General features: G+C 45.6%; 1 protein-coding gene across 7 annotated transcripts in view; it reads right to left on the reverse strand.

Moving 5' to 3' along the window:
* The window catches only part of CACNB4 (calcium voltage-gated channel auxiliary subunit beta 4), a 100,630-nt gene that overhangs the window by 54,529 nt on the left and 33,520 nt on the right, over nucleotides 1–12,581 (reverse strand). For 3 of the 7 annotated variants that reach the window (XR_012588478.1, XM_074595847.1, XM_074595849.1), the window contains exon 1: nucleotides 8,487–8,736. The exons of the other annotated variants lie outside the window; for them this stretch is intronic. Coding sequence is in view for 2 of the 3 variants with exons in the window: in XM_074595847.1 (XP_074451948.1) it covers nucleotides 8,487–8,531 (45 nt within the window). In the remaining variant the exon portion in view is untranslated. Of the gene's footprint in view, nucleotides 1–8,486; nucleotides 8,737–12,581 lie in introns of those variants that run through there. 7 annotated transcript variants of the gene reach the window in all.

The following is a 12,581-nucleotide window of genomic DNA, read 5'->3' on the forward strand; positions in this document are numbered from 1 at the left end:
TATTCCTATGATGTGTTCCTTCAGCACCAAGAGCCATGTTCCTCCCTGAGATGCCCTTGAGCCCAGGGGGAGCTGTTAACACTTCCTAAAGACAGTAGCACTTTCTTAAGCACTGGGAAACGTTTAAAGCAACCTGCAGTCCAGGATCAGCAGGTTTGCGAGAAGCCCTTGTCATTTCAGCTGCGCTCCGCCGTCATTCAAGAGTTCACCAGAAGGAATCCAAAAGCAGAAGTAAAGCTATAGTTTATTACACGCTTTAGTCCTTCGTATGAACAAACAATATTCTAAACACGCACCATCCCAATCAGGTGAGCTCCTACTTGCAGCTGAAATGGAAAACATGCTGTTAGCTATTCTTCATTATGTTTCTTTTTTTTAGATGACTTGGCTTTTTTTTTTTTTTTTTTTTACATTTTAATGTATTTTGCTGAAAAAAAGTACCTCTTTGGAAACAGCAGGTAGTAATTTATTAAAATTATTTATGATTCTTACTGAAAGTTTTATTTGACTACCATACTATCAAATCACAATATTACATTTAACAAACAGAAGATCTGAGTCAGTTAGAAAATCATGTTCATGCGAGCACAAAACATTAGATGTAGTAAGAATAGCTAACGTTGTAGCAGTACTAGGACTTTGGACATTTTAGTAGGAAAAACGTACTCAAAAACATCGAAGCAACCCCCAAAACAGAAAAGAAGCTAACTTCCCAACCCCTGTCAGACAGCCCTTTTGTATAAAGAGAAACGTTAGGCACATGATGAATCATTAGTCAAGGGAATCTATTAAGAACTAATGGAAATGAAAACAGATTTGAAACTGTCAAAAATGCACAAACGCTTTGACCATGTAAAAGCCAAATCTCAACGAGAATTCGGAAAACTTAAGGGGCAGAAGATAATCTCTTTTTATCAGAAATTATCGCATATGTTCACAGCCAAGACATTAGTGCACACTTGAAACTAAAAATCCTACATAAACAAAGAGCAAGTCAATAACTGGTAGCAGTTAGGCAAGCGATCCTGCAATGAGTAGGTCCTGACATTACTCATCCTTTTTGGATTAAACATGAGGAAACTTAACTAATTCAAACAGAGAAACAAAGAACAGCTATGCCTGAAGAGAAGCCAAGGGCCATCAACAAATGAAAGGCACTGCAAGCACTGTTTTCTCAGTTCACATACGCATCCGCGGCCTCTCTGAGGAGTAACAGAAAGGAAATCTAGTTGCCTCCTACCGATAATCAGCCCCACAACTGAGGGTCTTACAAGACCACCCACCTGCTGTTTTATAAAAGTAGACCTTCCAAAGAAGGACGACTTCAGCAGGCTCCATCTCACTTCCCTTCGTGTCACCAACCACGAGGAAAGCTCAACGTCTCACAGACGGTCTGTACAGCCGGGTACTCAGCACCTTCCCTGTGCAGTCTTACCCTAAAACTAATGTTACCTATAAACCAAGCAAAGATTTTGCAAGTATGAAAACTCCTCTGTGCACTGTAAAGAGTGTGTATCACCAGGCTTTCCACTACCAGAGAATCCTGCTGGCAAGCACGCTGGAAAAAAGAGAAATGCATTGACTCTCACTAGCAGTTTTCATCCCTGCCTACAAAATCCATCAAGCCATATAAAATGACAATCAGATGCAGACTACCGACTTTCAATCTTCAGCTTGAAGATTTCAGAAGGGACCTGTGGAAATGATGTACCCAATAACCACTGACACCCTTCTAACCCCACTGAAAGCCCCAGGTTTTGTTTGACAGATGTGTGAAGCCTTCTGCTTAGTCTCAGCTGCACGTTGTACAAAGATGTTCTATAAAATGGCTCAGGTATTAGAAAACTCACTACAATAACTGGCTGTGGGACAGCAGAAAGAGAGGACAATCTCTGCAGGCACAGAGAATGAACTTCAGAAGCAAGTGCAAAAGAACGGCTGAGAGTGCAGCCCCAGCGTACGTGCTCTGTGGGCATTGCCCCTTCCCAGGACAGCCTGTCCGGCACCTCTCCCCTTGACAGAGGTAAGAAATCAGATTAAATATATTTGCTGTGTGAGCAGCAGACTGATGTTTTGGGCTGCAACTTCTGCATGGATCTACGCTTACCACAAGCAATACTGCAAAACCGTTTACAACTCAACAGAATGCAACAAGTCTTTAAACTTACACTAACTGGAAGAGTTTTGTAGTATAATCACCAAAGAGACAGGATGAAGAACACTTCTAAATACACATTTTATTTATTTCTTATTCTCAACCTATGACAACTGATTAAGATGTACAGAGCAAGCAAAGACCACCTTTCCTTCTCCTTCAGAGATCAGAGAGGGACCATACAGAAATCCAATCAATATCTGAATATGAACTTCCCTACCCAGGTTTATGCTTCTATAATCATGTTTTTCTACTTGAGCAGCATCCAGATCTTCTTGTCTCAGTTGCCATGAGAAAAAGTGCACACTAGCAACAGAAAGAATGACTGGTGTGAGGAGTAATGTCACGCAACTGGAGAAAGGGAGTGGAGTACACTGTCCTCTAAACACTGACACTGGCCATTTGCATGGTGAATAAAATGTATTTTCCTACTATTCCCATCACCTCTTCCCTAAAAATTCTCAGCAATGCTTTCTCTAGAATTATATGCAGTAACTGGAGACAAAACCTACACGTCAGAATGGTTTTTACACAGATGTCACATCGAACTATGGCATAGTGGAATGAAGTCCCAGTGCTGTTGCCCTGCATCAAGCAGTCTCCTTTCTGGCTCCAGTAGCGTACACATGATGTCACCAAGTTGCGGTAATACCACAGTTTGTACCACTGGTTAACGACAGGCTGGCATGGCTCCAAGCAGAGCCTTCTACCCTAATGTATGACCTAAAGCCATTAACACTGCAGATGAAACTCAGACCTACCACCGCACACACTGCCAATATGATAATGCTATATGCTGTATTGAGATGCTGTACATCGCACTGCCAGCCACAGTTTCCCAACTCCCCGCTACAGCCCTGATGTTCCAGGGAGATTCTACAGGGCTGTAGAAACTGCTACAGAGTCTAAGCACCTGCATATGCAGCCCTTCTACTGCCTTTTTTATGGCATACTCTGAACATTAGCTACCAGGGTCAGTCTCACCAGTGTTCAGTTCCTATAAACACCAAAGGACTTGCTTTTGTGGATCCGGGTACGAATCCCACTGTAAGTGTTTATCTAATTCTTGGTGATAGAGTTTGAGCTCACATGGTACCTTTGGTTGACACATCCTGGCTTACAAACCAGTAAAGAAAAAGCCCTGCTTCTCTGGTGTACTGAGAGCCCCTCTAGCACCAGCAGCAGGAGGCAGGCTGTGGATGCAGGGATGAGAAGAGCCTGAAGGAAACCAAAGCAGGGTTAGATGCAGGCCAGAAGGCTAAGAAGTCAAGAAAAGAAGGTGTATAGACAGCTTTGGAGATGGAGACTACTCTGGAGAAAAAGCAAACAGGTAAAAGCAGTTAAGAAAAAGGACCTACTACAACAGAGATGTGTAGGGCAAGGAAAGACCACCTTTTCTCCTCCTTTAGACATCAGAGAGGTACCACAAAGAAATCCAATCAATATTTAAATATGAACTTCCCTACCAAAAAGACAGTCAGAAGACGAAGGCACAAATTAAATGCCATCTTAAATGACTTGAGGACAGAGAGGAAGACAATGACCTGAATGGGAAACGCTGGCATTATTAATCAGAAAGGCATGCGGAGGGAGCGCTGCAGTCTGTCACCGGCTCACACTGAGTGGTGACACCATGCAGCACCCTCACCACCACCGTGGCCGTACAAGAGGGGCTTCTCGCCCAAGCCGGCTTCCAGCCCTGCCAACAGCAGCCCCTTGCTAATCCCCTGCCAGGCCACCCCTCGCTCGCTCTCTGCTCTTTCTCCTGATGCCAAACCAAGCACCTACCCAAAGGCAGCTATTCCCAACAGCCCCCATAACCCATTTGAGTGCACAAGATAAAGCCTCTCACGTGTTGACAAGCCTTAAACTTACACCTTGTGAGAAGTGAGGAAAGCCATTTCACATGCTCAGGTGTTGCTCTGAAATGAGCGCTTTGGAGGTATAAATATAAACAAACAATCTAAAAGGGACCGGTCTGATAGTTCCACAGGTGCAAAGAGGGTGACACTTATTGCAGCGGGTGTCATTCCCAATCGTTTACTGCGGCTGGGAAGGACTCTGCATTAGAGGCTACTTGTTGCTAACCCCTGGAGAGAATTTTTCAATGAAATGCTGTTTTAATGGAAAATGTAATTTTACAGAAAATGCTATTTCTTATGGGAAAGTTTCATTGAAGCTTGTTTCTGAAAAAGATGGAGTCTTTACTGAAACCAAAGAGCACCGGGAAATTCTGGACCGATGTGTCAAGCAGCAGTTACATCTTTCCCCACCGTAAACAGACACACACCTGCTAGTTCACAACTGTGAAGGTAAAACAGTATTATCTGTTTACCCAATGGACCTCACCGTCTTAAGCCCCCTGTGCTGATGGGAGTTTATGTCCTATTCTCCTCTTATCAAGAATGTGAGACATTTCCCTACAAGGCAAACAAGCCCTTACTCCCAAAAGGGTAACCTAGAACTACCCAACGCACCAAAAAAAGACCCTCAAAATCAAAGGGAAGGGCAACAAACAAGGCAAAAACATTCACTGGGAAGATGTTTCTCTCTATGGTCACGCACCTTCCATGACCCGAAAGCCTGTGTTCATTACAAGGACACTTGTGCCTGCAAAAGTTGTTTGCTTCCATATCTCTGCACCTCTTTTCCTCAACATGGCAACTAGTTTTTGTCTACAATCGCTGGTAGGTTTTTTTCAGCTTCAACAATGTAATTTTCCTCCTCCAAAAAGCCTCACACTAGCTAGTGCATCATCTACTTCACATTAATCATCACAGCTGGTAATGGATTGTAATACCCATGGATTGTAATACCCATGCACGCACTCAACCCATTTCTTTATATATACATAAATAAAAATATGTATTTTTGCATATATAAACGCACACATTCAAACACTCTATAATAATATCTTCAATTACAAGAAATCATCTATTTATCTTTTCCTTGTTAAAAAATGTCATGTTTGTTCCTAGTTTTAACAGGAAAATTTCACCTGCACCCTTCTCCTAGAGTGTTCTCTGATCACTTAACCTGCGTATTATCTACCAGAAGAGACTAGGTATAAATTCAGCACATACCTCAGCATCTCTGTCTTTAAGTGTTGTAACTTCACAGTACCTTTCCAACAGTGAGCACGTTTACTCTGTGTAAGTGTCGTACACCGATGGTTCCCCTTTTCCTCCAATGCAAGTTAAAATGTACATACGGGACTTAGGTACAGTTTTATTTCTGAAAAAAGTCACCACGGATATTTGAAGTCAGTGTGCCATTCAGCTGATTTCTAACTGTAACACCACTAGGTTAGCTTGAAGCACTTCAGAGGCACTCAGCAACACACATCTCTCTCAGTCCAGTGAAGATCGACAAAGGTTAACCCTTGATCACCATGGCTGCTCTTCTCACTGCTTTCATCGACAAGGGACAGATTCGCCGTGGTAAACCCAGCCCTCTAGCTACTCTCTTTATGTTGCAGGGACAAACCCCGAGAAAGGAGGGTGAGTGGACGTTCCTTTTGGCCCTACCAGTAGAGCTAGGCACAGCTTCAGCTCCCACCGCATCTCTGCACAAATCCTGCCTGGGAGCGTGCCTAAAGCACGCTCTGCAGCTGCACGCTTTGGCTCGCTCTGGAGTGGCTGCCTTCCGAGCCGGAGGCTGAGACAAACCTTCTGAGTCAACATCGCTAGTCCACCAGGTTGTAAAGGTTTCCAGCTGCTTCGGACACACACCAGGATTTCCTTCAGAGAAAACGCAGTGTGGACATTGTGCACACACAAAATAATGAGAACTAGGGTAAAAAATACAATGATTTGTTAGCTTTTATTTGTTGCCATATTAGACTGTATGGGTTTTATAAGGGCAAATACCTACTTTAGGAAGATGCTGCTGTACTAGAATGACTCATCTTGATATGGTTTATTTTATGCTAGAAGCATTGCAAGTAGCACAAGTCCTCGATCACATCTCCCTGTGCTTCAGGGAATGAAAGAGCACATAGAGTATACAAGCTCGCAGCTCCTTCAGTTCACTTCAGCACTACATCTGGGCTAAGCCTTCCAGGTCCTAAACCCCAGAACAATACAGAGGCCTTTTCTTTCATCTTTCCACACTCACAGTTATTTTCTCTTAACCGCAGGGAACCAGTATTCTACCCTTGATTTGTTTTTCACTATATTAATTCTATTACGTTGGCTCTCTTGGGCTTGAAAGTAATACTTATATGACCCATCACGCTACCTGTTTGCCAGAACATTGTCTCAGCAGGCATTCTCAATTCATGAGTCAGAATTCAAAATAATAATAAAGTATAATGTTTTAAGCAAACGGTTCAGGAGCATAAAGCAAACAAACACTTCGGGAATTTTATCTGCTTTGTGTCTGAGCCTTTGGGGTTTACAGCCTCTAGCTTCTCCCTATGACTATGAGATCTAGATTGCTTTTAGGGTTTGGTGGTTTGGCTTAGGGTGGGTTTTTTTTTTAATTAATGAAAGCTGAGATTCTCACATATTCCCACGATTCCAGAATTTAAGTCTACCGAAAACATTCTCAAGTACTGAGAGACTGCAAAATTACAAAAGCTGTCACCAGCATTATCATGAACTAGTTAAGGGTATTAAAGAACCTGGAAATGCCTTCTTCATCCCAGTCCTTCGAAGTGGACGACTACAGACTAGTTCCTCTCTTCTATTACTAACATGACTCGTACAGTACAAACCCTAACACAGATGCTCGTGTAACAGGTAGGTCTCTGGTCTTCTGCTGTCATTAAAACTGCTTAAACTGCTTTTCCCATATAACGTTCTTGGAAGAAATCAGCGGGGCTTTATTGAAATACATGGAGTTAAGCATCTCAGAAGCACCCTTGAATCCCATTAGACATTTAACTTTAAAATCTGGCTTTTACAGATAAAACATTTCTTCTACAGCAACCACTATCCAGCAAGTTAGCCTTCTTAGCCACACTACTGTACTTTTAAGTTGCCTTCTTAAGAGCGTATTTATGCTGTGCTGAGAGACATTATACCAGCACAAGGCAGACTCAGGATTGAGAACAGTTCCCAAGAATTCACGCTTTGCCTTACAAATGCCTGGTTTACAGAAACATCCAGTTGGATCCTAAAACACATCCCTAAAGGAACCAACACACTCATATGCACTTGGCATGGCAGCTTGTAAGCAGCAGTCAGAGAAAACACCAACACCAAACACAAATTAACACATGCATAGTAAAAAGGCAGGAATTTCTAAATTGACCTAAAGCAGCACAGTTTTGAACGAATTCATAGTTTTAAAGGATTCAAATACGAGGGGATTCCTCTCAACACGGTGTACTGCGTTAATTTCAATTCTGCAGTTGGGGCTCCTCTCCCTCTGAAATAAACAGAGGCTAAAACAAGTTGCCGGTACGGGAGGCAACATGTAGACAGATGACACTTCCCAGCCCTACACCGATACAACCTCATTGTCAGGCAAGGAAAAAAGCCTCATCTGAAGCGATACAGGATCCTGTCCATTCTCCTGGGGATACCACATCATACGATACATACGTCTGCATTGACGTACACTCTATTTTATGTTATCATCTGTGTATTTTACGAGCTGGCCACAACGCCTTATGTAACAGATCCCTGTTTAATATGGAACGGCGCGTTCATCGCCGCGGCAATCCCGGCAGTTTCCCTCGCCCCGAGTAATTCTGCCCCACGGGGCTCCCGCTGGAGCAGCTCCCGCTGGAACGCAACACTGCTCGGACGGCCACCGCCAGCACTTCTTATCCTTATCCATCAGGGCGTCAAGCCCTGGCCACGGTAACGGGGGGGGCCTCCGCAATGCAAGAGAACCATTTTGTGAGAGATGTCACCGGCTTCCCAGCAAGGCTGGGGGGGAGGCGGTGGGGAGATCGTTTCCCAGCAAACAACGCCAGCCTGTCCCAGCTTCTTTTGGGCAGTAATGATACCGTCACACCGGTGATGCCTTGGCCACCACCGGCACCTGCATCGCTGCTTTCTCCATCCACACCACAGGCGCCCACGCTGACCGGGTGGCCAGCAGACGTGCCGTACAGATGGCAGCCGGGCAACTTCTGCTGCTGTTTCGGCAAACGCGCACCGGGTATTGTGTAATTAGCAGTTCTCCCTGCTCCGCCGATGCACCTAACGGCGGCAGGAGCGGGTAAGCTCTGCCGGGACCCCCAGATACCGCCGCTCACCCCCAAATTATGCAACGGAGGAGGGCTTCGGGTGGCACACGCCACCGCCGGTAACAAAGCCTGCGGGGTGGTTTTGCGGCCCCCCCCCCGCCCCCGCGGGACCCCCGCCGCGGCACTCACCGCCTCCGAGTCTTCAAATCCATGCAGGTACAAATTGTCGTACATGGAGGTCCGCTGACGCCGGGCGCCTCTCTCCGTGCGGAACCGGCGCTGCGAGGCGCCGCGGGGGAGGGGAAAGGGGGGGGCCCGAGCGGCGGCGGAGGCCTGTGCGGCGGCGGGGCCGAGCCTGCCCTCTCAGCGCTGCGGACGCCCCAGCCGCCCGGCGCCGCCTCCCGCGCCCACCGCCGCCGCAGGTGCCACTGCCGGCGCCGCGCCGCCCCGCAGCTCCCCCCCGCGCCCCTCCGCCTTCCCGCCCGCCGCGGCCCGCTCCCCGCGCCGCCGCGCCCCATTGGCTGCGACGCGCGGCCGGCGCGCCGCCATTGGCTGCGACGCGCCGCTACGCTGCCCCCTGCCGCCGCCGAGGCAACGGCCTCACGGCGGCCGGCCGCAGCCCTGACAAACTACCGACGGGCGCTGGCTGCCGGCGGCGGGGCCGGCTTCTGCCGGGACGCCCCAGGAGGAGGCGAGGGCAGGCAAATAACGGAGGCATTTCCTTCTTTCTTTCCCGCAGCCTCACTTCTTCGAGATCCCAGAGAGCAGCGGGTCGTTTCTGAGGAGAAACGCACACACACCCCCAAGGTCTGGAAAGAAATAAACCAAATCCTGAACACTGAGAATTAAAAGAACATAAGTCTGGGCCTTATTTACAACTAAATTAAGAAACAAATTTCTAAAACGGGTCCTAGTGGAGCTCTGATACTGAAGTTTCTGGTCCCACCTCTCAAATAACTCCTTGCTCCAAGCAAATAACTGCTTGTTCCTGTGGAGTACCAGCCACCCACACACGATGCTCATGGGACAGGCCACCCTCGTCCCACAGGTGAAGGAACCACCTCCAGAGAAGCTAATTGAGCATCAGAGTCAGTCACACAGCGAGTAAACTGCAACGCCAGCCCTTCGCTTGTACGTCTTGTGATCTCATACTTCAGCACTCAACGTTTCTCCTTCCCAGAACTTCAGAACTTGTAGTGGGCAAGAATAACGCTAAAACTGCCCTATCTCTCCTTTCCATTTGCTTCCTCTCCTTATTCCTTCCAAAGGCTTAAGCAAACTTACCACTAATCACTTGAGAAGTGTCCAGCAGACGTCTGAAGCAAAGCCAAAGGTATTATTCTCCCCGTATTCACAATCTCTTACAAATTTCATCAAAGATTCCACAAAGTTATGGTAACTCTTATTCCCAATTTACTGTTTCCCCTGTGCTCCCAGTGCATTCTTTGCTTCTGTCCATATAACTCCCTGGTTTGCAGGAGCTTATATATCTACATACAGAGGAAGCATGGTCCCACTGATGATCAAGAGAAGAATCTCATGGTTAAAGTTTAGATCTCTTGAAGAGGATTTTTTTTCAGGAATGAGTTCTCAGACTACGAGATCTTCCAAGGAATAGCAAATTCATCTCTAGCCCCGTGCAACGAGCTTATTGCCGATGGTAACCCAACAAACAAAACACAAGTAGTAGTTAATTAATAATGAATTTCTGATGGCTTTTCAGTGGTCTGTTTCAAACAAGACAGCACTTGTGTCAAACTCCTCCTGGTGGAAGGGTTATTCAGATGACAGAACCCTCTTCTACCATTGATGCTAACTGCCTCCTTCCTGGCCATCTCAACTGAGCGCGGAACAGCCCCAGAGGCTAAGCGGCTCCTCCTCCTAATGGGGGTTACCTTTCTAGTTACATCGGGGCTGAAGAACACAGCCAACATGTTTGGGGACACTTCACAGTGATTTGAGCAAGGCTGTTCAGATAGAGGAGCATTTCAGCTTCTAAGATTGCTTTTAAAATTCTCATTAAACTTCCTATGCAGGAGTTAATGGATCAATTTTTAGGGCCCGTGCTACGGAGCAGGCCCCTTCCCCTCCCCACCTTGAAGATCTGTGATGTTACAAACTTAAAGAAATAAATACATTGTTGGTGGGAGACTATTAAACTTTAAAAGGAGAATGAATTTCTAAGTGCGACATCAGAATCATTTGTCATCTCAAAATAAAAAAAGGCCACAAAATCACAAGAAGAAAAAAAGGAAAGCATCTGAACTTCACATAAATTTGTAATGAAATAATTTAATTCAGAAGTCAGGGGAATCACTATTTGATTTCCAGTACTTACATTTCACACTGTCCTTTTAAGACACATAGGTTATTAAAAATATATATTTAATGACTCAACTTGAAAGGCTCCTAAAAGATGCTGTAAAAATACACACAGCTCATTAAATAGGGATTGTACTTGAAAAAGATCTAAACATAAGGGACAGTTGCACAACCTGCTTCAAGCATTTAGCTTAGGTGCCTAAAATCCAGTGTTTAAGCCATTTAGGGTCTCTGAATCCCCCTCCAGGAGCCTCGGATCACTTCTTCCTGGTTTGCTGGAAGGGCTGCGGGCAGGTCTGGCAGTCCTGCCCCCCGACACCTCCCCAGGGCCACCAGCACAGGGGCCAGGACGTGGGGAGACCCAAATTGCCCCCCCATGACAGTCAGCCCAAACATACACATCTAACACTCATTTTCATAGTCTAAGTTGGTGAAAATCATTACAGACACAAATAAATATAGGAACCCTTGTATTCATAAGGTTTTTTTTTTCCCCAGGCATGTGCCTAGAATGCAAAAATTCTCTATGAAGTAGAGAAACTCTAAATCAAAGACCCTTTTGAATATTATGAGGTAATTTATCCAAGAAACACGCAACGCAAATCGACAGAGACAGCACACCGAAGCGAGAGAGGAAGATGTCCAGCTCTTTGGAAGTTGCCTGAAAAGTAATCACGGTCTCAAAATATCCTGAAGGAAAAGGAGGCTGGATGGAACTGGGGAACAGGGAGCAAGGAAGCTTTGCAGAGAGGAGGATATACAGGCTATGGAAAATGACTCAAAATTCATTTCAGTGAAAAGCCGTCACTATGCCACTGTTACATGTCATGCAGGTATCTCCATACATGACTGCCAGAGTATGGGGCATTATTCAGTAAAAACCTGCTGTATTTTTACAGCGAGGGACACCGTGTTACACTGGATATATGGGCGGTCATCTCTGTCAGCTTCCAGAAAGTCAAGTCTCTTTGGCTTCAACTTCTAGGCTAGCTTAGCACAGGCAAAATGGAAAGAGTACAATGGGAGAGGCAATTAAAAGCTTCGTCTTGTTTAGGTGAGCTTCCCAAAAAGTGGTTCAAAAGAATTAAAAAAAATAATCCACTACAATAACAGATGAGGATCACACATTAACTGAAGGTTTTGAGAGATCAAAATGAATCCTGGCCTGTTTTGGAAAGAGAATACAGATGATCTGATAGTATCAGGCAGGGAATTCCACTGCCTCAGGCCATAGAGAAAGACTCTGGTACCTGTCATCTTCACTCTGCACTTGGCTAACACTGCAGCAACGAGCATCCAAAACCCAGCACTGCTCGTGTGTGTGCACACGCGAAGCTGTGAGAGAGATGGTGAAAACATGCAATGGGGAAATGAGCTGAACTGAGCCTTTTTAAGGTCTAACGCTTTAAAACAGGCATTTTCAAGCAGTCCGGTCTCCACTTATAATGGGATTCAATAATGGTGCATTGCAGACTCCATAAGGGTGTGGGATATTCCCCACTGAGGATTGCCGCCCTCTGATGATGATGGCAGGACCGCTATGAAGCAGCTTTCACATGGATTTACTGCAATATTTTATGCAGAGAGCGTATGTTGTCCTTTGATCTCAGCCCACAACTCCACATGTTTCCAAGTACACAGGAGATTTTGAAGGAGATATAAATAAAAAACCACAAAACAATCCAGTTTCTGTAGGACCTACCCAATGCGTCTGTCAAAAACCAGGCTGTCCCATCGCTGCAGACTCGCACAGGCAAATATATACTGTAGCATAATCACAAGTGGCCGAAAGTCTCTGGTCTCAGAACTGTTACACAGAGGAGGCTGTTCTTCTGTGCTTCCTTTTCATTTTGGAGTTGGAGAATGATCCTGCAAACATGTGCCTTAAGACAGCACTACCTATAGCTGCTGTTTCCACGTGGCTCCTAAGATAATATTAGCATTTCCAAAGAGTCTTCTAAG

Source organism: Larus michahellis, chromosome 7 (assembly GCF_964199755.1).
Source record: "Larus michahellis chromosome 7, bLarMic1.1, whole genome shotgun sequence".
Taxonomy (NCBI): Eukaryota; Metazoa; Chordata; class Aves; order Charadriiformes; family Laridae; genus Larus; species Larus michahellis.